At 37.7% G+C, this 27,016-nt stretch overlaps 1 protein-coding gene across 4 annotated transcripts in view; it reads right to left on the bottom strand.

Annotated features, from left to right (window-relative positions):
• PHKB (phosphorylase kinase regulatory subunit beta) overlaps positions 1 to 27,016 on the bottom strand; it is a 288,711-nt gene that overhangs the window by 220,024 nt on the left and 41,671 nt on the right. For all 4 annotated transcript variants that reach the window (XM_032424177.1, XM_032424179.1, XM_032424180.1 and 1 more), the window contains 2 exons: positions 20,065 to 20,154; positions 17,375 to 17,513 (listed from right to left, as the gene is read on the bottom strand). In XM_032424177.1, coding sequence (XP_032280068.1) covers positions 17,375 to 17,513; positions 20,065 to 20,154 — 229 coding nt within the window. The remainder of the gene's footprint in view (positions 1 to 17,374; positions 17,514 to 20,064; positions 20,155 to 27,016) is intronic.

The raw sequence follows: 27,016 nt of genomic DNA, 5'->3' as shown, positions 1-27,016 counted from the left end.
ATCGGGCTCCTTGCTCAGCGGGGAGCCTGCTTCTCCCTCTCCCTCTACCTGCTACTTTGCCTGCTTGTGCTCTCGCTCTCTCTCTGCCAAATAAAAAAAAAAAAAAAGTACGTTTTCTCTGTTTGCCTCCTTCTTTGTTCATTTGTTTTGTTTCTTAAATACCACATGAATAAAAGTCATATGGAATTTGTCTTTCTCTGACTTTACTTTGCATTATACCCTCTATATCCCTCCATGTTGTTGTAAATAGCAAAATTTCATTCTTTTTTACGGCTGAGTAATATTCCAGTGTGTGAGTGTGTGTGTCTCACACACATATACATCTTTATCCATTCCTCAATCAGTAGACACTTGGAACATTTCTAGGTACGGAAACAATGGTATTGTATCTATGGCGTGGCCAGTGTTACAGTAAACATTGGAGTGCATCTATCTTGCCAAATTAGTGTAGTCATTTTCTTTGGCTAAATACCAAGTAGAGGAATTACTGAATGATATGGTAATTCTATTTCACATTTTTGAGGAATCTCCATAATGTTTTTCACAGTGGCTGCACCAATTTGCATTCCCACCAACAGTACAAGGGTTCTTTTGTCTCCACATCCTAACACTTATACTTTCTTGTTTTTTATTTTAGCTATTTTGAGAGGTATAAAGTGTTATCTCATTGTGGTTTTAATTTGCATTTCCCTGATGATTAGTGATGATGACCTTCTTTTCATGTGTCTGTTGGCCATGCGTATGTCTTCATTGAAAAAGTCCATTCTGGACTTGTGTCTAGTTTTAAATTTAACTATTTGGTTTTTTGTGTTGAATTGTTTATGTTCTTCATATATTTTAGATATTGACCCCTTCTCAAATTAAATATATACCCTGCAAAAATGTTTTCCCACTCATAGGTTGCCTTTTTGCTTTATTGCTGGTTTCCTTTCCTGTGCAAATGCTTTTTATTTTGGTGTAGTCCTAATAGTTTAATTTTGTTTTTGGTTCCCTTGACTGAGGAGACTGACCTAGAAAAATACTGCTATGGCCATTTCTTAAAACCTTGTTGCCTACATTTTCTTCTAGAAGTTTTATGGCTTCAGGTCTCACATTTAGGTCTCTAATTCATTTTCAGTTTATTTTTGTGTATGGTGTAAGAAACTGGTCCAGTTTTCATTCTTTTGCATGTAACTGTCCAGTTTTCCCAGCACCATTTACTGAAGAGACTGTCTTCTCCTGATTATACATTATTGTCTCCTTTGTTGCAGATTAACTGACCATACAAATGTGGGTTTATTTCTAGCCTTTCAATTCTGTTCCATTGATCTATGTGACTACTGTTGTAACAGTACCATACTGTTTTCATTACTTCAGCTTTGTACTATATCTTGAACTCTGCTATTATGATACTGCCAATTTGTTCTTCCTTCTCAACATTGCTTTGGCTATTTGGGGTCTTTTGTGGTTCCAAACAAGTTTTAGGATTATCTGTTCTAGTTCTGTGAAAAATGTTGTTGGTAATATAATAGGAATTTCATCAAATCTGTGGATGTTCTCGATAGTATGAACATTTTAACAATATCGGATCTCCTAATCCATGAGCATGGAATATTTTTCTATTTGTTTGTGTCATCTTCACTTTTGTTCAGCAGTGTTATAGTTTTTGAAGTACAGGTCATTTATCTCCTTGGTTAGGTTTACTCCTAGGAATTTTATTCTTCCTTGGGCAAATATAATTGAGATAGTTTCCTTAATTTTTCTTGCTGTACTTCATTATTAGAGTATAGAAAGTCAACAGATTTTTATATATTAATTGTGTATTCTCAGATTTTACTGAATACATTTATCAGTTCTAGGGGTTGTTTGGTAAAGCTTTAATAGTTCTTGTTTACTATATATAGCATTTCATCGACAAATACTTAAAGTTTTACTTCTTCCTTTCCAATTTGGATACCTTTTAATTCAATTTTTTGACTAATTGCTATGGCTAAGACTTCCAGTACTACATTGATTGAAGTGGTGAGAGTGGACATCTTTGTCTTGTTCCTGATCTAAGAGAAAAAGCTCTACTCTTTTAAAGAATGAATGGGACATCCAACAAACAAAATAAAAAATTACATGCAACAAATGAAAATGAAAAAAAAAAACATGGGGTGTCTGGGTGGCTCAGTCAGTTAAGTGTCTGCCTCTTGGATTTGGCTAAGGTCATGATGTCAGGGTTGTGAGATCCAGTCCTCCGCAGTCAGTGTGGAGTCTGAGATTCTCTCTCCCTCTCCCTCTGCCCCTCCTGTTCATGCTCTTTCTCTCTCTCCAATAAATAAATAAATCTTAAAAAAAAAATGAAAACACAAAGGTAGAAAATTTGGGGCATAGAGCAAAACCTGTTCTAAGAGGGGCAATGATAGCAATGTAGGCCTACCTCAAGAAAAATTTCACCATCTATGAAAACCCCACAGCTAACATCATTCTCAATGGGGAAATACTGAGAGCTTTCCCGCTAAGGACAGGAATACGGCACAGATGTCCACTATCACTACTGCTATTCAACATAGTAGTAGAAGTCCTAGCCACAGCAATCAGACAACAAAAAGAAATAAAAGGCATCCAAAGCGGCAAAGAAGTCAAACTCTCACTCTTTCCAGATGATATGATACTTTATGTGGAAAATCCAAAAGACTCCACCCCAAAACTGCTAGAACTCATACAGGAATTCATTAAAGTGACAGGATATAAAACAAATGCACAGAAATAAGTGGCATTCCTATATACCAACAACAAGACAGAAGAAAGAGAAATTAAGGAGTCAATCCCATTTACAATCATACCCAAAACTATAAGATACCTAGGAATAAATCTAACCAAAGAGGCAAAGAATCTGTACTCAGAAAACTATAAAATACTCATGAAAGAAATTGGGGAAGACACAAGGAAATGGAAAAATGTTCCATGCTAATGGACTGGAAGAACAAATATTGTGAAGATGTCAATGCTACCTAGAGCACTCTACACATTTAAAGCAATCCCTATCGATCCGAAGGGGTACGTGCACCCCGATGTTTATAGCGGCAATGTCCACAATAGCCAAACTGTGGAAAGAGCCAAGATGTCCATCGACAGATGAATGGATAAAGAAGATGTGGTATATATATACAATGGAATATTATGTAGCCATCAAAAGGAATGAGATCTTGCCATTTGCAACAACGTGGATGGAACTGGAGGGTGTTATGCTGAGCGAAGTAAGTCAATCAGAGAAAGACATGTATCATATGATCCCACTGATATGAGGAATTCTTAATCGTAGGAAACAAACTGAGGGTTGCTGGAGGGGGGGGTGGGAGAGATGGGGTGGCTGGAGGATAGACATTGGGGAGGGTATGTGCTATGGTGAGCGCTGTGAATTGTGCAAGACTGTTGAATCACAGATCTGTACCTCTGAAACATATATGTTAAGAAAAAAAAAAGAAGAAGAAGATAGCAGGAGGGGAAGAATGAAGGGGGGAAATCGGAGGGGGAGATGAACCATGAGAGACGATGGACTCTGAAAAACAAACTGAGGGTTCCAGAGGGGATGGGGGTGGGGGGATGGGTTAGCATGGTGATGGGTATTAAAGAGGGCACGTACTGAATAGAGCACTGGGTGTTATAAGCAAACAATGAATCATGGAACACTACATCTAAAACTAATGATGTAATGTATGGTGATTAACATAATAAAAAATAAAAGAAAAATTTCAAATAAACAACCTAATCTTACAACTAAAGGAGCTAGAAAACAAAGAACAAAGAAAGCCAGAAGAAATAGTAAAGATTAGAATAGAAATAAATGAAATAGAGACTAAAAAAAAAAAACCCCAATAGATTAATGAAACCAGGAGATGGCTCTTTGTAAATCTCAAGAAAGTAGGTAAATCTTTAGTGAGACTCAAAAAAAAAAAAAAAAACCCACACAGATTTTAAGAGAATATTATGAAAAACTATACGCCAACAAATTGGGACAACCTAGAAGAAATGGATAAATTCTTAGAAACACAAAACATAAAAAAACTGAAGCAGGAAGAAGTAGAAAATTTGAACAGAACAATTACTAGCAATGAAACTGAGTAATCAAAAAACTCCCAACAATAAAGTCCAGGACCAGATGGCTTTCAAAGATGAATTCTACCAGACATTTAAAGAACAGTTAATACTTACTCTTCTCAAACTATTCCAAAAAAATAGAAATGAAGGAAAGCTTCCAAATTCATTCTATGAGGCCAGCAGTACCCTAATACCAAACCCAGATAAAACACTAAAAGGAATAAAATTACAAGCCAGTATCTCTGATGAACACAGTTGCAAGAATCCTCAAGAAAATATTAGCAAACTGAATCCAACTATACATTCAACAAAAAAAAAGAAACATTCATGATGATCAAGTGGGATATATTCCAGGGAGGCAAGAGTGGTTCAATATTTCCAAATCAATTAATGTGATATATCTCATTAACAAGAGAATGGATAAAAACTGTATGATCATCTCAATAGATGCAGAAAAAGCATCTGAAGAAGTACAACACCCATTAATGATAAAAGCTGTCAACAAAGTAGTTTTAGAGGGAACATACTTCAATATAATCTGTTTTATTTTTGTAGTATTGGTTGTTACTTCTTCATTTCTGATTTTGAGTCCCCTGTCAGCCAGCAAAAGTTCTGTTGAAAAATCAGCTGATAGCCTTATGAGGTTTCCCTTATTTGTAATTGTTTTATTTTCTCTTGCTGCCTTTGAAATTCTCAGTCACTACTTTTTGCCATTTTATTTATGTGTCTTAGTGTGGACCTCTTCAGGTTAGTTTCACTTGGGGCTCTCTGTGATTCCCAAATCTGGATGTGTTTTCTTCCCCAGATTTGGGAAGTTTTTCATTTTATTTCTTCAAATAAATTTTCTGCCCCTTTTCTCTCTCTTCTCCTCCTAGGATCCCTATAATGTGACCATATCACATGTGATCATGTTGCTGAAATCCCTTAACTTACTATCATTTTTTTATTACACTTTTTTTCTTTTTGCTGTTCAGCCAAGTTGCTTTCCTTTACCCTGTCTTCCAGGTTGCTGACACATTCTTCTTCCTCCTCTAATCTATGGATTCCCTTCACTGTATTTTTTATTTCAATTATTGACTTCTTCATTTCTGACTGGTTCTTTTTTATATTTTCTTTTTGATGAAGGCCTCACTGAAAGCTTCCACTCTTTTCTCAAGTCCAGGGAGTATCTTTATGACCATTACTTTGAATTCTTTATCAGACATATTGCTTATTTCCATTTCTTTAGCTCTATTGTTGTGGTTGTTTTCCTATTCTTTCATTTGGGTTATATTTCTCTATCTCCTCATTTTGTCTAACTCTGTTTGTTTCCATGCATTAGAAAAGTCAGCTACATCTCCCGCTCCTGAAAATAGTGGCCTTATGAAGAAAAGGTCCTGCAGTGCCCTACAGCACAATGCCCCCTATTCACCAAAATCAGGTGATTTATTTAGAGGTGTCTCATAAGTGGGTTGCATGTGCCCTACTATTATGGCTGAGCTGTATTTGCCTTCAGTACTATTGGTTGCAATGGCCCACTTGGCCTTTCTGGATGCACGAAGTAGGGTTTTGCCTCTGTACTGATAAAGGCCCAGTGTGCAGCTGCATTGGAGTTCTATTGGAATAGTGTCATCTATCAGACCAGATACCTGCCCTCAGCCCACCTGCTGGGGCTGGTCGCACTGATCTGCAGGTTGGTCTTCCTTCCCTGTCCCCTGACAGGTTTTCATTAGTGATTGAGGCTGGCAGTCAAGCCAGATGCCTGTGCCCAGTCTGTCTGCCAAGGCTGCAGTCTCATGATTGGCAAGGCACTGTCTCTGTGCTGCTAGCTGCAGGGACTGTGGACTCACTAGGGTATGTGGTTATCTTCCCCACTCTCCAGGGCAGGAGTCACTGTAAAATAGTGCCAGTCCCTGCAAGAAGTACTTGTAGGGTATGTTGGAGCAGGAGGTGTTTTGGAGACATGCCTGCCAAATGGAGCTGGTTGGACGGGACAGATCCCCAGGAGAACACAAGGGCAGGGCAGGGCACTTGGTGGTAGCAAGGTAAGTGGAGAGTGTTTGTGCTGGTTCTCCACATGTCCCACTTCCTAGGTTGTGTAGGGGGAAAGAAATAGCACCTGCCACCTATTTTGTTCTTGGAGAAGTCTCTTAAAGATCCATGCCCCTCCAGCACCTGTTCTAACATTAATAAATAAATCTGTTTATGAACACCCCACAGGCTTTTCAAACAATTCCTTCTATACTGTATTTCGAACATGTTACTTATGCTGAATCTTTAAAGGCAGGAACTTGGTTTCCTATCACCCACCAGCTCTTCCAGAGCAAAACCTACTAATTTTTAAAGCGAGAATTAAACCCTGCTGATTGTAAAAACGGCATAAGTTAAGTTCCACTGGTTTTCAAAGCCCAATGATATGAGACTCATCTTCCCACTGTGGGTCTCCTGTGCCTAGAGTGCCCGGTGTGGAGTCTGATCCTCTCACTTCTCTGTGTTCATGGTGTCCCTCTCCTATGTGGTTCGTTTCACAGGGTTTTGGCTCCCAATCATGTTTCTACCCTTTCCACTCTTTTCAATGTGGCCTCCTCTCCACAATTAACTGCGTAAAGTCTGTTCTGTCAGTCATCAGGTCGTTTTCAGAGTTAATTTCATTGAGGTGGCTATTATCTTGGAGTGTCTGTGAGACAAAGTGACTTCAGGATCATTCACTCTACCGACCTCCTGGTTGTCATATTTCTTTAGTCTTTCTTACTCTACTTATATTCATACTTATTTTTTTTTTCTGAAAAAGCCTTCATTTTGTCTTCACTTTTTTATTACTGTTATGTTAGTCACCATACAGTACATCATTAGTTTTTGATGTAGTGATCCATGATTCATTATTTTCGTATAACACCCAGTGCTCCATGCAGTACATGCCCTCCTTAATCCCCATCACTGGGCTAACTCATACCCCCCACCCCACCCCCCTCTAAAACCATCAGTTCATTTCTCAGAGTCCATAGTCTCTCATGGTTCATCTCCCCCTCCGATGTCCCCCCACTTCACTTTTCATTTCCTTCTCCTAATGTCCTCCATGCTATTCCTTATGTTCCACAAATAAGCGAAACCATATGATAATTGACTTTCTCTGCTTAACTTACTTCATTTAGCATAATCTCTTCCAGTTCCATCCATGTTGATGCAAACATTGGATATTCATCCTTTCTGATGGCTGAGTAATATTCCATTGTATATATGAACCACATCTTCTTTAACCATTCATCTGTTGAAGGGCATCTCAGCTCTTTCCACAGTTTAGCTATAGTGGACATTGCTGCTATGAACATTGGGGTGCATGTGGCCCTTCTTTTCACTACATCTGTGTCTTTGGGGTAAATACCCAGGAGTGCAATTGATGGGTGATAGGGTAACTCAATTTTTAATTTTTTGAAGAACTTCCACACTGTTTTCCAAAGTGGCTGTAGCAACTTGCATTCCCACCAACAGTGCAAGAGGGTTCCCCTTTCTCCACAACCTCTCCAACATTTGTCGTTTCTTGCCTTGTCAATCTTTGCCATTCTACCTGGTGTAAGGTGGTATCTCAATGTGGATTTGATTTGAATTTCCCGATGGCAAATGATGATGAACATTTTTTCAAGTGTCTGTTACCCATTGGTATGTCTTCTTTGGAGAAGTGACTGGTCATGTCTTCTGCCCATTTTTTAACTTATTTGTTTTTCGGGTGTTGATCTTTACAGATCTTGAAATGAGCCCTTTGTAGTGTCTTTGGCAAATATCTTCTCCCATTTCGTGGGTTGCCTCTTTGTTTTGTTCATTGTTTCCTTTGCTGTGCAGAAGCTTTTTATCTTGATGAAGTCCTAATAGTTCATTTTTGCTTTTGTTTCTCTTGCCTTTGGAGATGTGTCTTGAAAAAAGTTCCTGTGGCCGATGTTGAAGAGGTTCCTGCCTATGTTTTCCTCTAGGATTTTGATGGGTTCCTGTCTCACATTGAGGTCTTTCGTCCATTTTGAGTTTCTCTTTGTGTATGGTGTAAGAGAATGGTCGAGTTTCATTCTTCTGTATATAGCTGTCCAATTTTCCCAGCGTCATTTATTAAAGAAGCTGCCTTTTTTCCATTGCATATTTTTTCCTTCTTTTTCGAAGATTATTTAACAAGAGTTGAAGGTCTATATCTGGGCTCTCTATTCTGTTCCATTGGTCTATGTGTCTGTTTTTGTGCTAGTATTATGCTGTCTTGATGATCACAGCTTTATAATATAGCTTAAAATCAGGCAACGTGATGTCCCCAGAGTTGTTTTTCTTTTTCAACATTTCCTTGGTGATTCGGGGTCTTTTCTGGTTCCATACAAATTTTAGGATTGTTTATTCCAGCACTTTGAAAAATGCCATTGGTATTTTTATTGGGATGGCGTTGAAGGTATAGATTGCTCTGGGCAGCATAAACATTTTAACAATGTTTATTATTCCGATCCATGAGCATACAATATTTTTCCATCTTTTTGAATATTCTTCAATTTCTTTCATAAGTGTTCTGTAGTTAGTAGAGTATAGATCCTTTACCTCTTTGGTTAGACTTATTCCAAGGTATCTTATGGTTTTTGGTGCTATTGTAAATGGAATTTATTTCCTAATTTCTCTTCCTGCAGTAACATTGTTGGTGTATAAGAAAGCAACTGATTTCTGTGTATTGATTCTGCATCCTGCCACATTACTGAATTGCTGCTGTATGGGTTCTAGTAATTTGGGGGTGGAGTCTTTTGGGTTTTCCACATAAAGTATCATGTCATCTGCGAAGAGAGACAGTTTGACTTCTTCTTTGCCAATATGAATACCTTTTATTTCTTTTTGTTGTCTGGTTGCTGTTGCTAGGACTTCTAGTACTATGTTGAACAACAGTGGTGAGAGTGGGCATCCTTGACTTGTTCCTGATCTTAAGGGAAAGACTCTCAATGTTTCGCCATTGAAAATGATATTTGCTGTGGGCTTTTCATAGATGGCTTTTATGATATTGAGTTATGTTCCCTCTATCACTACACTCCGAAGAGTTTTAATAAGGAAAGGATGCTGTATTCTGTCAAATGCTTCTTCTGCATCGAGAGGACCATATGCTTCTTCTCTCTCTTATTATTAAAGTGTTCTATCACATCGATTGATGTGCGAATGTTGAACCACCCTTGCATCCCAGGGATAAATTCCACCTGGTCGTGGTGGATAATCCTTTTAATGTACTGCTGGCTCCTATTAGCTTTGATCTTGCTGAGAATTTTGGCATACATATTCATCAAGGATATTGGTCCGAAATTCACCTTTTGGAAGGGGTCTTTGCCTGGTTTGGGGATCAAGGTAATGCTGGCCTCATAGAATGAGTTTGGAAGTGTTCCTTCTGTTTCTATTTTTTGAAATAACTTCAGGAGAATAGGTATTATTTCTTCTTTGAATGTTGTTAGAATTACCAGGGAATACATCAGGTCCTGGACTCTTGTTTTTTGGGAGGTTTTTGATCACTGCTTCAATCTCATTACTGGTTATTGGTCTATTCAGGTTGTCAATTTCTTCCTGTTTCAGTCTTGGTAGTTTATAGGTTTCTAGGAAGGCACCCATTTCTTTCAGGTTGCTTAATTTATGAGCATATAGTTGTTGATAATAATTTCTAATAATTCTTTCTATTTCCTTGGTGTTAGTTGTGATCTCTCCCATGTCATTCATAATTTTATTAATTTGGGTCCTTTCTCTTTTCTTTTGGATAAGTCTGGCCAATGGATTATCAATCTTACTAATTCTTTCAAAGAACAGCTTCTAGTTTCATTGATGTGTTCTCTTGTATTTGTGGTTTCTAATTCATTGATCTCTGCTCTAATCTTGATTATTTCCCTTCTCATGGGTGAGTTAGGCTTAATTTGTTGTTCATTCCCCATTCTTTAAGACGTAAAGATAGTTTGTGTATTCGGTATTTTTCTATTTTTTTCAGTGAAGCTTGGATGGCTATGTATTTCCCACTTAGGACCGCCTTTGCCATATCCCATAAGTTTTGGACCGATGTGTTTTCATTCTCCTTGGTTTCAACGAATTGTTTAAGTTCTTCTTTGATTTCCTAATTGATCCAAACATTCTTTTTTTTTTTTTTTTTTTAGTTATTGCTAAGAGGATTCATTTTTTTTTATTTTTTTTTTATTTTTTTATTGTTATGTTAATCCCCATACATTACATCATTAGTTTTAGATATAGTGTTCCATGATTCATTGTTTGTGCATAACACCCAGTGCTCCATGCAGAACGTGCCCTCCTCAATACCCATCACCAGGCTAACCCATCCTCCCACCCCCCTCCCCTCTAGAACCCTCAGTTTGTTTTTCAGAGTCCATCGTCTCTCATGATTCTTCTCCCCCTCCGATTTCCCCCCCTTCATTCTTCCCCTCCTGCTACATTCTTCTTCTTCTTTTTTTCTTTCTTAACATATATTGCATTATTTGTTTCAGAGGTACAGATCTGAGATTCCACAGTCTTGCACAATTCACAGCGCTTACCAGAACACATACCCTCCCCAGTGTCCATCACCCAGTCACCCCATCCCTCCCACCCCACCCCCCACTCCAGCAACCCTCAGTTTGTTTCCTGAGATTAAGAATTCCTCATATCAGTGAGGTCATATGATACATGTCTTTCTCTGTTTGACTTATTTCGCTCAGCATAATACCCTCCAGTTCCATCCACGTCGTTGCAAATGGCAAGATCTCATTCCTTTTGATGGCTGCATAATATTCCATTGTATATATATACCACTGCTTCTTTATCCATTCATCTGTCGATGGACATCTTGGCTCTTTCCACAGTTTGGCTATGGTGGACATTGCTGCTATAAACATCGGGGTGCACGTACCCTTTCGGGTCCCTACTTTTGCATCTTTGGGGTAAATACCCAGGAGTGCAATTGCTGGATCATATGGTAGCTCTATTTTCAACTTTTTGAGGAACCTCCATACTGTTTTCCAGAGTGGCTGCACCAGCTTGCATTCCCACCAACAGTGTAGGAGGGTTCCCCTTTCTCCGCATCCCCGCCAACATCTGTCATTTCCTGACTTGTTAATTTTAGCCATTCTGACTGGTGTGAGGTGGTATCTCATTGAGGTTTTGATTTGGATTTCCCTGATGCCGAGCGATATTGAACACTTTTTCATGTGTCTATTGGCCGTTTGGATGTCTTCTTTGGAAAAATGTCTGTTCATGCCTTCTGCCCATTTCTTGATTGGATTCTTTGTTCTTTTGGTGTTGAGTTTGATGAGTTCTTTATAGATTTTGGATACTAGCCCTTTATCTGATATGTCATTTGCAAATATCTTCTCCCATTCTGTCAGTTGTCTTTTGGTTTTGTTGACTGTTTCCTTTGCTTTGCAAAAGCTTTTTACCTTGATGAAGTCCCAATAGTTCATTTTTGCCCTTGCTTCCCTTGCCTTTGGCGATGTTTCTAGGAAGAAGTTGCTGCGGCTGAGGTCGAAGAGGTTGCTGCCTGTGTTCTCCTTTAGGATTTTGATGGACTCCTGTCTCACATTGAGGTCTTTCAACCATTTGGAGTCTATTTTTGTCTGTGGTATAAGGAAATGGTCCAGTTTCATTCTTCTGCATGTGGCTGTCCCATTTTCCCAACACCATTTCTTGAAGAGACTGTCTTTTTTCCATTGGACATTCTTTCCTGCTTTGTCAAAGATGAGTTGACCATAGAGTTGAGGGTCCATTTCTGGGCTCTCTATTCTGTTCCATTGATCTATGTGTCTGTTTTTGTGCCAGTACCATACTGTCTTGATGATGACAGCTTTGTAGTAGAGCTGGAAGTCCAGAATTGTGATGCCGCCAGCTTTGCTTTTCTTTTTCAACATTCCTCTGGCTATGCGGGGTCTTTTCTGGTTCCATACAAATTTTAGGATTATTTGTTCCATTTCTTTGAAGAAAGTGGATGGTATTTTGATGGGGATTGCATTGAATGTGTAGATTGCTCTAGGTAGGATTGACATCTTCACAATATTTGTTCTTCCAATCCATGAGCATGGAACGTTTTTCCATTTCTTTGTGTCTTCCTCAATTTCTTTCATGAGTATTTTATAGTTTTCTGAGTACAGATCCTTTGCCTCTTTGGTTAGATTTATTCCTAGGTATCTTATGGTTTTGGGTGCAATTGTAAATGGGATCGACTCCTTAATTTCTCTTTCTTCTGACTTGTTGTTGGTGTATAGGAATGCCACTGACTTCTGTGCATTGATTTTATATCCTGCCACTTGACTGAATTCCTGTATGAGTTCTAGCAGTTTTGGGGTGGAGTCTTTGGGATTTTCCACATAAAGTATCATATCATCTGCAAACAGTGAGAGTTTGACTTCTTCTTTGCCAATTTGGATGCCTTTGATTTCTTTTTGTTGTCTGATTGCTGTGGCTAGGACTTCCAATACTATGTTGAATAGCAGTGGTGATAGTGGACATCCCTGCCGCGTTCCTGACCTTAAGGGGAAAGCTCTCAGTTTTTCCCCATTGAGAATGATATTCGCTGTAGGTTTTTCATAGATGGCTTTTAGGATATTGAGGTATGTACCCTCTATCCCTATACTCTGCAGAGTTTTGATCAAGAAAGGATGCTGTACTTTGTCAAATGCTTTTTCTGCATCTATTGAGAGGATCATATGATTCTTGTTCTTTCTTTTGTTAATGTAATGTATCACGTTGATTGATCTGCGGATGTTGAACCAACCTTGCAGCCCAGGGATAAATCCGACTTGGTCGTGGTGAATAATCCTTTTAATGTACTGTTGGATCCTATTGGCTAGTATTTTGGTGAGAATTTTTGCATCCACGTTCATCAGGGATATTGGTCTGTAATTCTCCTTTTTGATGGGGTCTTTGTCTGGTTTTGGGATCAAGGTAATGCTGGCCTCATAAAATGAGTTTGGAAGTTTTCCTTCCATTTCTGTTTTTTGGAACAGTTTCAGAAGGATAGGTATTAATTCTTCTTGAAATGTTTGGTAGAATTCCCCTGGGAAGCCATCTGGCCCTGGGCTTTTGTGTTTTGGGAGATTTTTGAGGACTGCTTCAATTTCCTTAGTGGTTATAGGTCTGTTCAGGTTTTCTATTTCTTCCTGGTTCAGTTTTGGTAGTTGATACATCTCTAGGAATGCATCCATTACTTCCAGGTTATCTAATTTGCTGGCATAGAGTTGCTCATAATATGTTCTTATAATTGTTTGTATTTCTTTGGTGGTGTTTGTGATTTCTCCTCTTTCATTCATGATTTTGTTGATTTGGGTCCTTTCTCTTTTCTTTTTGATAAGTCTGGCCAGGGGCTTATCAATCTTGTTAATTCTTTCAAAGAACCAGCTCCTAGTTTCGTTTGATCGAAACATTCTTGAGCAGGATGATCTTTAGCTTCCAAGTATCTGAATGTCTTCCAATCTTTTTCTTGTGATTGAGTTCCAGTTTCAAAGCATTGTGGTCTAAGAATATGCAGGGAATAATCTCAATCTTTTGATATCAGCTGAGGCCTTAATTGTGACCCAGTATTGGTCTGTTCTGGAGAAAGTTCCATGTGCACTCGAGAAGAATGAGTATTCTGTTGTTTTAGGGTGGATTGTTCTATATATATATCTATGAGGTCCATCTGGTCCAATGTGTCATTCAAAGCTCTTGTTTCTTTGTTGATTTTCTGCTTAGATGATCTATCCGTTGCTGAGAGTGGAGTGTTGAGGCCTCATACAATTAACGTATTATTATCAATATGACTCTTTATTTTGGTTAACAGTTGGCTTATGTAGATGGCTGCTCCCATGTTGGGGGCCTAGATATTTACAATTGTTAGATCTTCTTGTTGGATAGACCCTTTAAGAATGATATAGTGTCCTTCTGTGTCTCTAATTACAGACTTTAGTTTAAAATCTAATTTGTCTGATATAAGAATTGCTACCCCAGCTTTCTTTTGAGGTCCGCTGGCATGGAAGATGAATCTCCATCCCTTCACTTTCAGTCTGGAGGTATCTTTAGGTTCAAAATGAGCCTCTTATAGATAGCATATGGATGAGTCCTGTCTCTTTATCCAATCTGCAACCTTGTGCCGTTTTATGGGAGCATTTAGGCAATTTGCATTGAGAGTGATTATTGAAAGATATGATTTTATTGTCATAATGTTGCCTGTGAAATCCTTGCTTCTACAGATCATCTCTGTAAATTTCTATTCTATATCACTCTTGGGGTCTTTCCCCTTTTATAGAACCCCCCCTTAATATTTCTTGGAGGGCCGGCTCAGTGGCCACATATTCTTTCAGTTTCTGCCAGTCCTGGAAGCTCTGTATCTCTCCATCCATTCTGAATGACAGCCTTGCCAGATAAAGTATTGTTGGCTGCATGTTCTTCTCATTTAGTACCCTGAATATGTCTTGCCAGCCCTTTCTGGCTTGCCAGGTCTCTGTGGACTGGTCTGACATTATTCTGATGTTCCTTCCTCTACATAAGGAATCTCTTCCCCCTAACTGCCCTTAAGATGGTTTCCTTGGTCCTGAGATTTGCGAGTTTTACTACTACACACTGGGGCATTGGTCTATTTTCCTTGATCTTCAGAGGGGTCCTCTCTGCCTCTAGGACACAAATGCTTGTTTCATTCCCCAGATTAGGGAAGTTCTCAGCTATGATTTGCTCAAATATATCTTCTAGTCCTCTCTCTCTCTCCACCCCCTCAAGTATCCCAATAATTCTGACACTGGAACATTTCATGCTGTCATTTATTTCTCTAATTCTCTTTTCAGCTGTTTGTTCCAGGCCTCCTCCTGTTCCTTCTTTTCTATCAGTTTGTCTTCTAGATCACTAATTCATTCTTCTGCCTCGTTTACCCTAGCTCTTAGAGTATCTAGATTAGATTGGATCTCATTGTTAGGATTTTTAAGTTCTGCCTGATTAGCTTTCATTTCTGCCCTTAGAGAATCTATTTTGCCATTAATGGTTTTCTCTATCCTAGCTCTTGTCTTCGTAACTGTTACCCTGGAGTCTATTTCCAACATCTTGCTTATATCCATATCCATTAGTTCTGTGTCAGAGGTCACAGTCTCTGAATCTTTCCTATGTTGAGGGTTCCCCCTCTTAGTCATTCTGTTGAGGGTGGTTGAGGGAATGTAGAGTCCAAATTACTGACCACAACCCAAGCAAGATGCACCTGTTTTATAGGGACCTTAGGGTTCTCGGCCTCTTGTTCTTCCAGCCTGTCTTCTGGGGAAGGGGCCTGCTGCACTGTTACTCAGAAAGCCCTGCTTGGGGAGAGTTGCCCTCCCCCCTTTGGGGGGGATGGGCTCAGTGAGAACCAGTTTTGGGGAGCTTTTGTTCTCTTGGGGCTTTCCCCGGCGGCTTTCCACATCTCTTCCGAGTGTCAGAGCAGAAGTGACTGTATCCAAACCTCTGTCTCAGAACAGAGAGATCACAGTCTGCTCTCCACTGAGCTCTCCAGGCCACACTGTCTCCGTTACTGTCTGTGCTGCTAAAACCGCAGCCTCCTGGGTTGTGCGCCCCACAGCAGCACTTCCAGCCCTCGCTTCCAGGTCCAGGCACGTCTCTGCCCTTTGTGCTATAAAACTGCAAGCCGCCCCCACTTCACATGCACGCCCTGCGGCTCCAGGTTTGAGTCTGGGGGACTGCCCTAAAGTCCCTTACCCGCCGCTACTGGTCTGCGAGTCTGTGCCTGGTCCCCAGCACGGGACACTTTTGCGCTCCCGCAGAGCAGGATCCAGGAGGCTCCCTCCCCCTTCCATTTATCTTCCTAAATCTGCCCACAGAATCATGGCTCCCCGCTCCATACCTTGAGACCAACCGCTGGAGATATTCTGTTTGTAGAGATCCAGATATATCATCTTACATCTCAGGCTGATTTCGTGGGTGTTCAGAGTGGTCTGGTAGATATCCAGCTTAGTTCAGGGGACCGGTTGAAATAGGGTCCCCTACTCCTCCGCCATCTCATATTTATTTTCTAATCTACTCTGATAGCTACATTTTTAGAGTCCAGGCAAGTTGTCGTATAAGTAGCAACAATTTGGCTTTATCTGATTGTTTATTCACAGGTAGATCTGTTTTATCATTATGGTAAGAAGTCAACATGCATGATGTGCACTTACCACTATATCACAGTGAAGCACCTACTGTTCCATTACTAGCTTGACCACTTGGTTAAGGTACTACTGCTGTCCTCTATACTTTTTTTTTTTTCTGTCTTAAGACCAGTAGTAGCTTGACACTCATTGAAGCTTTACTGTGCTCACATAGAATATGTAAAGAAATGCTTGTAGATAAGCAAACGACTGTGTTAAAGGTGATTACTTCATATTATTTCAGTATTTGATTTCCTTTTACAAATGCAACACATCAATAATTTAAGACAGAGGAATCATGTACATGTGAAAGATACAATTTTCAAATCAGAAGTATATGCATATGTCTCACCTTCAGAAAATTAATATTCAGAAACCTAATCTTAATAACAGTTAAAATGTATTACCACAGACTATGAGTCAGGACACACGTTGAATGTTTTCCATATACAACAAAATAAAGTAAGAAGATATTTTGTATTCTGAAGGGATTTTCTTCTTTTTTTACTTTATAAAATAATTATTTGATTTACACCCTGATTTAACAAGTGATACCTCAGTGAAATTGTAGGGGCTAAAACACTAAACTGGGGTAGGGTAGAATGGGCCCTAGCCCTGCTCTATCATTAACTAGTTGTGTAACTTTGGATATATCTGTTAACTACCTGGGCCCCAGTTTTATCATCTGCAAAATTCAATCAGCCTTCAAGTCCCTCTGATTGAAAGCAACCAACTCGGGCGCCTGGGAGGCTCAGTTGGTTAAGCAACTGCCTTCGGCTCAGGTCATGATCCCAGGGTCCTGAGATCGAGTCCCACATCGGGCTCCCGGCTCAGCGGGGAGCCTGCTTCTCCCTCTGACCCTCTCCCCTCTCATGCTGTTTCTCTCTCGCTCACTCTCTAATAAATAAATAAATAAATAAATAAATAAATAAAATTAGAAAGCAACCAACTCAAGGAGAATGGGGAGATCATTCTGCCAAAGATGAATGATGATATAAATACCCAGAGATGAAAAAATTTTGGTGACAAAGTCATAAAATGTTAGAACTAGTCTTGTGTAAACCCTTAGGAAAATTTAAATGTTTAGAGGCCTAAAAAGAGATGTGAGCAGCTACAGATCACATTGTGAATCAGCAGCAGAGCCAAAAGAGAGCCGCCCAATTTGTCTTGGGCCAACAAAACCCTATTACCCAGACTGAAAGGTACTAGAAGAGCACACACCAGCTTACCTGTAAGCAAGAGCCAAAGCCCAGGCCCCAGCAGCGCAGTACAGACTGTCCTGGATTTTTGCCTTCTGATCATCACCACATGTTTTAGTGGGAAAGAGACCTGTGGTTGGACTTTGATACAGTAGCAATGTTGATTTGACTGGAATGGAACACAAGAAAAAGAATGAATTGTACAGCCATCCATTTTCCTTGGGCTGAAGATGTTAATCTTTAGTTTCTTCATCCTACTTCTGACAATTCTGTTGTTCCTAAATTTACCTATAAGATGTAACTTTTTAGCATGCAAAAACTGCTTCATGTAGGTCACTCCAGTTTAAGTGGGAATCCACCCTGAAGGAAGGGTATTTCCACTTTTGAGGAAAGGACCAAGCTAATTAGCAATTAAAAACCTTTTAGCATATCCTACCTAACGTTAGTATTGTAAGGCAACATTAGGTACAGGAAAAAAAACAAAAAAGACCAATAAAAAGAAGCATATTTTCAACAAGTTCAATAGGGAAACAAAGCAAATATACACCAAAGAGTGGCATTAGTCGCTAAATCCAAAGCCAACTCAACTGCTAAATAAACCTGAATCTTGTTTTCCACTGATGACTAACTTGTGTCTTGTCTTCAGAGGAATGTATTCATTTTACTTTACATATTATATTATACAGGCTAGAGATATGTTTAACATTTCAAAATCAAACCCATCCTTATATGACATGAAAATAAGTACATAAATATTTGGAGAACATTTTACTTAAATAAAAGAAGTCTGAAATTAATGCTTTATTACCTTTTATAAAAGAGTCTTAAAATATAAAAATACACCCACCAAAATTACGTTTCTTAAAAGCTATTTTATTCCTAACTATAAATGTTTTTCCACAAAATACATTAAATTACTCTCATCTAGATTGACATATGTCACCTTCTTTTAGTTTTTTAAGGACCTAAAACACTCTGCTCCTTCAAAGAGATTAAAGAATTAAATTTTTTTTTTCTCAGACAAAACTAATGTTATCATTACCATTTTTTTCTGAATACCAGGGTCTTTATCCTTTTTCCCTGAGTAAAGAATTGGTCCTTATAGTCTGAAGTAAGCAACTGACATTTCTTCAAAAAGGTATTTAAATTTACCTAGTTATGGCCACAATGATAATAAAAGGGACACATAAGAATATATTCCAGAATTGTGACCAAAATAAGATGAATTAAGGTTTTACATGAGGTTAACACAAACAACAAAAAAATCCTTATCTTAGGAGAAATAAATAAATTTTATATTATTTGCCATACAAGACCATATAAATGGCACAAGAAGCAAACTGGCAAAAATTAATAGGCTTTTCTAACTTACAGTCTGATGAACAAAGAGGAGTCCTGTGTATACATATCTCAAGTCAATTACTCACATTAGAAAACCAAATCTGCTGCTCTTGGCAAAACAAACAATAACAAATAAAATAGGGACCTGTTATTAGTAAGAGTAACTTGAGATTATCTTTTGTATCTCAGTGAATTAGAAATAGATTTAAAGGCTTAAAAAATGGACAGGGAAAGAAACAACAAATGTTGGAGAGGTTATGGAGAAAGGGGAACCCTCTTACACTGTTGGTGGGAATGCAAGTTGGTACAGCCACTTTGAAAAACAGTGTGGAGGTGCCTCAAAAATTTAAAAATAGAGCTACCCTATGACCCAGCAATTGCACTCCTGGGTATTTACCCCAAAGACACAGATGTAGTGAAAAGAAGGGCCATATGCACCCCAATGTTCATAGCAGCAAGGTCCGCAATAGCCAAACTGTGAAAAGAGCCGAGGTGCCCTTCCACAGATGAATGGATAAAGAAGATGTGGTCCACATATACAATGGAATATTACTCAGCCATCAGAAAGGATGAATACCCAACTTTTACATCAACATGGATGGGACTGGAGGAGACTATGCTAAGTGAAATAAGTCAAGCAGAGAAAGTCAATTATCGTATGGTTTCACTTATTTGTGGAACATAAGGAATAGCATGGAAGACACTAGGAGAAGGAACGGAAAAATGGGGGGGGGGAATTGGAGGGAGAGATGAACCATGAGAGACTATGGACTCTGAGAAACAAGCAGGGTTTTAGAGGGGAGCGGGGAGGGGGGATTGGTTAGCCTGGTGATGGGTATTAAGGAGGGCACGTACTGCATGGAGCACTGGGTGTTATACGAAAACAATGGATCGTGGATCACTACATCAAAAACTAATGATGTGCTGTATGGTGACTAACATAACATAATAAAATTAAAAAAAACAAAAAAACAAAATAAAGGCTTAGGACTACTTGGGAACCATGTATAGGTAAAAGAGTGAGGAATACTACAAAATCTTTATTAAGTAGTAATCAAGAAACAGCCTCTAGTTCTCAAATCTGGCAATGTTTAGGAGGGCTAAAAGGACACAGAGGAAATTGGTGACGGTTTTAGTATATGTGCTGCTGAAGCGAGCACTTGGTGACGGTTTTAAAATTATTCAAGGGACAGATGACTTGCTGGAATTCTTTTATCCCAGGATCAATATGTAATTGGAATATATAGCTGCCTCAGCAATGAAACTACCCCAACATCCAAATGAAAGAATATCATCATGCACATAATATATGCAATATAAGGCAGACTAAATACTAATGATAACTACCTAAGGACATGTTTTCCTCAAGTTTTGCTTACCAATTCTGTAATAATGATCCAATTTATCCCACAGAGTTTCATTATCAGGTCTCGGAAGATTAATGCTTTTAAGAGGTTCATAAACTGAGCCTAAAAGAAAAATGAAAACTCATCAAATTCAATCATTTTCCCTGAGAAAAACAAAGAAAACTTCTAAATAAATGAAAAAGCACTACTTAGCAATCTAACTTTCATTTTTATATGTGAACTACCACATTGTATTCCTGGTCAAATTTTTGGGAGGGAAAGAAAGAGAAGAAAGTGCCCTTGTAACAAGTATAGAAGGGTTTTAAATGTTATGGGAACCCCTACCCTCACCCCTGACATATATACATACACACACACACACACACACACACACACACACACACATATATATATATGGTCCCAACAACTCAAATACCAGTAATACTTATGTGCTTGTCACAAGTTCAGTCATTTCAGCTCCTTTTGAGAAATATCTACTTAAATGCCCTGAAATCCAAACCTTATTCTTTATGCTCATGATCAGGCAATTTTCTGTCAAATGATCATATCCCAAAAACCTCAAGGAAAAAAGATAATGCTGACATGTTCCAAAGTCATCCACTCCATGAATATTCAGATAGTTTTCATACTGAAATTCTGAAGCCTCCATTTTCTCCTAGGTAGATAAAACTCATGCCTTATTATCTGGACTAAAGCAGAAACCATTTCTACTTCTCAGCCATGAAAACTACTACAAGGTATTAGCAGAGCATACTGCTCAAAAGCTACAGAATACACAATAATTATGATAATTTTCCACAAAATGGATACAGAAAATTGTTCACTTGACTAGTGCACATTTTCAACTACTGACTGAAAGGAAGACATCTGGACCTTCAGCCATCAGACTAAGTACTGGCTCTCATTCTTGTTAAAAGCATTCAGAAATTATAAAATCTCAAGGTCACAACAAATCCACCTCTGGATTCAGGTAATATACGTCATATAGTCTAACAACACAGCACAAGAGTGGCCCTAAAATTTACCTGGGGTTGGAAGGGGAATGTGTTGGAATGCATTAAGAATCTTTTTCTAAAAAAATTAAAGCACTTATGTTCATAAAAGTGCTATGTCCAGTATGCTAGTATAAAGCCAAGGTATTTGGAATCCCTTTATGTTTAGAGAGATAATAAACATTATGAAGGAAGAAAGGAAAGCATCTATACATTAAGGCAATAATCTCATTATCTTCTGTTGGAAAGAGAGATGATTTATGCATCAAAACAGGAATATGAAATGACCTGAGTGAAGAGATTTTCTTTTTTTTTTTTTTTTAAGATTTTTTATTTATTTATTTGAGACAGAGAGAATGAGAGAGAGAGAGCACATGAGAGGGGGGAGGGTCAGAGGGAGAAGCAGGCTCCCTGCCGAGCAGGGAGCCCGATGCGGGACTCGATCCAGGGACTCCAGGATCATGACCTGAGCCGAAGGCAGTCGCTTAACCAACTGAGCCACCCAGGTGCCCAGTGAAGAGATTTTCTAAAAAAGAGTCTTCATAATGACACCAAGCAGAATGGTCCCAAAGGGTAGAATGGGGAGGCCTACCAACCTAGACAGGAAAGCATCAGGAGTCCTGCACAAGAGGCAAGGGCCCGGCCTAGCCATGCCCTCTGCCTCCCTGCATTCAATAGCTCTGGGTAGGTATAAGTATATGGGCAACCTGGCAGTTTGGAAAAAGTAATATGGCCACTGCTTACACGTTAGGTGCTAAGCTCTGGGAATCTACAACCTCTCTGTGAAGCTCATTCAATAATTAATAAAATAAAATCAGGTATAAATCATCACAAGTTTTAAATTGTGAATACATATATACAAAAATTAAAGGAGACACCTTTGCTGGGGTGGAAGGACTGTAGATGAATGAGATTTCTATTTTTATTTAGAATTCTATTATTAGAAAAGCTAATATTTTGCTTTATATAAGAAAAAGTCACCAGAAGTTGCATATACTTTCATTAGTTAAAACAATACATGTGCATATGGATACAAATTGAAATAGAATATATAAGACTGAAATCCACCTTTATATCTACCATAATAATTGTAAGCAAGTTTATTTTGAAAGATTGTTTTAATGACATTGTATCATGGGTTTTAGGGTAAAAAAAAAGTGCTATTACATCTAAGGTGCCTCTCACCTCCCAAAAAAAGACTAAAATGATTCTGTTATCTAATGTTTCTCAATGAAATCACCAGTGGAGTTTGGTAAAAGCTACAATAAATAAACAAAAGGAAAACCAGACTTTTCAGGAAAATAAAAACCTATGCAGTAAGAGCTAAAAGAGATGTTCAAAGCATAGCAGAAAAGTATAAAAGTAAAATCACCTAACTCACTAAGAATCAATATTTTCTTATACTTTCTCTATCTTCAAAGAAAGCCCATGGTGAATTAAGAACAGCTTGCCTAGATAAATGTTAACATTTTAGTGATCACCATTGTATTGCTTCTGAAGTAACTGCATAAAATTAAACAAGGATGTTCCACACAATTTATGGCAAACAGTACCACAAATCTGGAGTCAAAGGAAAAGTAATCAATGGTAACATTTTAACCAAGAATTAGACACCTGAAAAGCTTCAATACAAATAAAAATGTGGAGGAGAAAGCAATCAATAGAGTATGAATTCCCAAAGACAATGAAAAATATGTAAAATTACAGAAAACGCTAATAAATGTTTAGAGTTCAAAATGAAATGAAGTTTTTAAATGTGAATTCTTCCTTTTCCTGTTTCTCCCAGTCGAATTACTCCTATATTCAAACATCACAAAGTAAAATAAAAATTATCTTTTTCCATTTGTAAAGATGAGTTTAAACATGTTGATCTGATTTTTCCCTGTCAATTCCCTTGCTATTAGAAAAATACAGCCAACCTACTCTTCATTTCAGAACACATTATTGCCAAAGACATTCACTGACAAAGAACAATACAAGAAGAGGCAGAAGTTGTTCCTTGAAGAGTAATATTTAGCTTTATCATGAAAGAGGAAAGGGTTATTATTTAGGAGATTAAACAAGGAGTTTCCTAAGAAATTTCCATGAGATGAAAACAAAACTAAGAGCATAACAAAGGTACAAACTTGATGAATTTGGCACTATAAAATACTGAGAAAGTTTCTGAGTGTTATGGGGAGGCTCTTAAGCAATCACAAAATAGTACTGGTAATTCAAATAGCAACCACTAAAAGAATAAAAATGAGGACTCAAAAGGGAAGTCAAGGTGGAAAACAGATCAGGAAACCAAAACAGTATCAATAGTCTATTATTTGGGCATACAATTTTTCATTATATGATTGAAAGCCCTTTAATAGGGTATATACAAAAATGTTATTAATCAAGACTTTCATGAACCCTTAAGTAGCTTTATCATTTTTTCATGTATAGTGATAGACTAAAATACCATTATTTATTCATTCAGTTAATACATGCAGTGTATGCATAAAACTCTGGACTATACATCTAGTAGGCTACCAGGACTCACAGATTAGTAGGAAAGGTAAGATAAGGTTTTGAATAAGAGTAACTCCAGTTAGAGTGGTGAGTTTCTTAAAAGACAAAGGATAGGAAAATTCAGTCCCCCTGAGGGGCTGAGAGAAACGGAAACTCCTGCATTGCAATCTCTGAAAATAACAGCAATTTCAAATAATGAACTGCCATCTGAATAGGAAGATAACAACTGAAATCTAGGAGAACATGAAGTCATACACATATATACGTTACCTGCAGACATATTATCAGAGCTCAAAAGCTTATACATGTGTCTTATGAAACAAGACACTACATACCAAGGTTTTTTTTGCAGTGATATACATGAAAAGGTTTAGTTAAAGAAGGTATATAGATAACAGGGTAGATTTTATTGAACACTGAACCAAGTATGCCCTTTCATGAGATAGGGAATTTTATTACAAATCTAAATCCTTAAAAAGGCCTACAGGATTCTGATCTTCTCCCTCAATTAAAATAATTTCTTTTAAGATTAAAAAAAATACAACATTCCATCAGCCTAAAACAGGCATCGCTAACATTTTGGTACATTCCTTTCAAGCATTTCTTTAAGCAATATTTATAAACATTAATAAAATTTACCACACGTGGAGTCATAACATACATGCTGTTTTTATCATCCTTTTTTCCCTTATCTCACTTCTTGCCCTCTTCTGTCCTCATTCCCAGGTAACCACACTTTTCCCATATCTATATAATGAAACATATATGCATAAATGAGGGAAGAGTCTTTCATTGCTTTTTTTATAAAAATGGAGTCATGAAATAGACCATTCTTTGCTTCTTGTTCGTCTCATTTGACAACACACATGGAAATCAAAAAAGGCAATGGTTCTTTCTTTGACTGCTATATATTCCTGGGTTTTAATACAGTACAACTTATTCAATTATTCCTCTATCAGTGAGTATATAATTCGTTTTCTATTTTTGCCATCGTAAACAATCTGCAAAATATCCTTATACATAGATACAGCAATAGTGTGCTAGAACCAACTAATACTGGTTGGAGAGAGTCAAGTGTTAAATTTTCAGGAATTCTGGGAGCTGGTTATGAAACACATAAATGAAAATTAAATTATAAAAACAACTGGATAATTATCAAAAACAAAGGTAATAAATATTCAAAACTCATCACTTCCTAATTATATAGGCTCTTGAATTGGCTTATATCTATAGATCTGTACATTGGAAATACCATGCAACAGCATGTTACAACATGTCTCTTTCTAACTCTGCATTCAGTGACATCATGTAGATTTGAGCAGTTGTGACAAAAACTAAATGGTCTGCAAAAGCCTAAAATTTTTACCATTTGGCCCTTTATAGAAGAAGTTTGCCTGCATCTAATCTAAATTCCCAGTAGTATTAAATTCAGCAATAAATGTACTTTTTACTAAATAATAGCAAACTGCATTTTTTAAAAATAGCAAACTGCATTTTAAAAGGCTAAAACAATTCATATTCCTCCTAGATATAAGTGCGCCAGTCTTTTAAAAGTTTTTCCAGGGGCACCTGGGAGGCTCAGTCGATTGAGTGTCTGACTCTTGATTTTGGCTTAGGCCATGGTCTCAAGAGTCATGAGATCGAGGCCTGTGTTGGGCTCTGTGCTGAGCATGGAACCTGTTTAGGATTCTTTTCTCTCCCTCTCCCTCTGCCCCTCTGCTTGTGCTCTCTCTCACAGAAAAAAAAAAAAGATTTTCCAATCTAATAGTATCTCATTTTTGTTTTTCATTTCTCATACAATTCATGAGTCTGAAAATCTTTGCAAACTGGCCATTTGGATTTGCTCTTCTGCGAATTGCCTACATCCTATTGCCATTTGCTATTGTTTGTTAGTGTTTTTGTCATCAACTTCTAAAGGCTATTTGTGTATTTTGTTAGCTATTTAATATTTCATTTCAAGTATTTTCTCCTGAGTTTTCATTAGTATACCAACACTATAATATAAAAACTTTCAAGAGTCAAATATATCTCTTTCCAAACTTGGTTTTAGTTTTTCTTTCTTTTTCAAAAGGTTTTTGACAAAATGAGCAAAGGGAAAAAAAAGAGAGAGGGGCAAACCAAGAAACAGACTCTTAACTATAGAGAACAAACTGATGGTTGCCAGAGGAGAGGGGGGTGGGGGATGGGTGAAATAGATGATGGAGATTAAGTGCACTTGTGATGAGCTCCGGGTATTGTATGGAAGTGTTGAATCACTATACTGTACACCTGAAATTAATGTTACACTGTATGTTAAATAACTAGAATTAAAATAAAAACTTAAAAATAATAAAATAAAAAGGGTTTTGACAATTCCTAGGTTACATACAGAGTCACCTCAATTTTCTGCTAAGCTTTTTATGATGTAAAAAAAATTTCCTATTTACGTATTCGATCAATTGGGAATTTGTTTTCTAAACTGCTTTTTTTTTTTTTAATTTATTTTAGAGAGGGAGCACCAGCAGGGGGAGGGGCAGAGGAAGAGAGGGAGAGAGAGAAGCAGACTCCTCGCTGAAAGCAGAGCCCTACATGGGGCTCGATCTCACGACCCCAAGATCATGACCTGAGCTGAAATCAAGAGTCGGACGCTTATCAACTGAGCCACCCAGGTGCTCCTAAACTGCTTTTAAAATAAATAGGGAGGTCCAGACTTTTAAAAAGATCAAATTGGTTCAATTTCTTTTTTTAGGTTACAGAATACTGATTAGAAAGATCCATTTATCCTAAATTATAAGGAGAGACCATCCCAAGTTATGGGATTCAAATAGAACATTTCCTCTTGAAATAATATAACTTAATTTTCAAAAGCTATATAAAAACTCTATTGTCTAATAATGTAGCATTTGGCCAACTTATTTTCTCACAGATACAACAATTTTATGCAAGATTTCAAACCTATCTGGAATATATGATGCTTACAATAGCTTAAACAATAGCTTTATGTGTAGTCACATTAATGTCTCTAAAAATATCACTGCGTCAGGCAATATATATTGATTTTTTTCAAAAAGTATTTTATGTAGCACTCAATACTGAATATTGACACAAAATTAAAACATAAAGTAAACAGCATACTTTCATTTTTCTATGGGTCTTGGGTTCTAGCACAAAATACACAAAATTTTCAAAAGTAAAACCTTAGCCCAAGGAAAGATCAGTATCTTCCATCTGCATTTTATTAATGAATGTCCTACTTTGGAAATAGAGCAAGTTTAAGTTCACTAATTCTAATGACTACAACTTTAGAATCCTCTCCTGCATTAGCTCAGGGTAAGCAGCTAATGGTATAGATAGAGGACATGTTAAGAGTTGCAACTTTTCAGTCAGGAACAAGTCTCTGAAAGCCTAAGGAGTAGCTTTTTTTTTTTTTTAAGATTTTATTTATTTCTTTGACAGAGAGACACACAGCGAGAGAGGGAACACAAGCAGGGGGAGTG

The sequence above is a fragment of the Phoca vitulina genome, unplaced genomic scaffold (genome assembly GCF_004348235.1).
Source record: "Phoca vitulina isolate PV1807 unplaced genomic scaffold, GSC_HSeal_1.0 scaffold30, whole genome shotgun sequence".
NCBI classification, from domain to species: domain Eukaryota; kingdom Metazoa; phylum Chordata; class Mammalia; order Carnivora; family Phocidae; genus Phoca; species Phoca vitulina.
The sequence above is the reverse complement of the archived record's forward strand: the minus strand, read 5'-3'. Positions and strand labels throughout refer to the sequence as shown.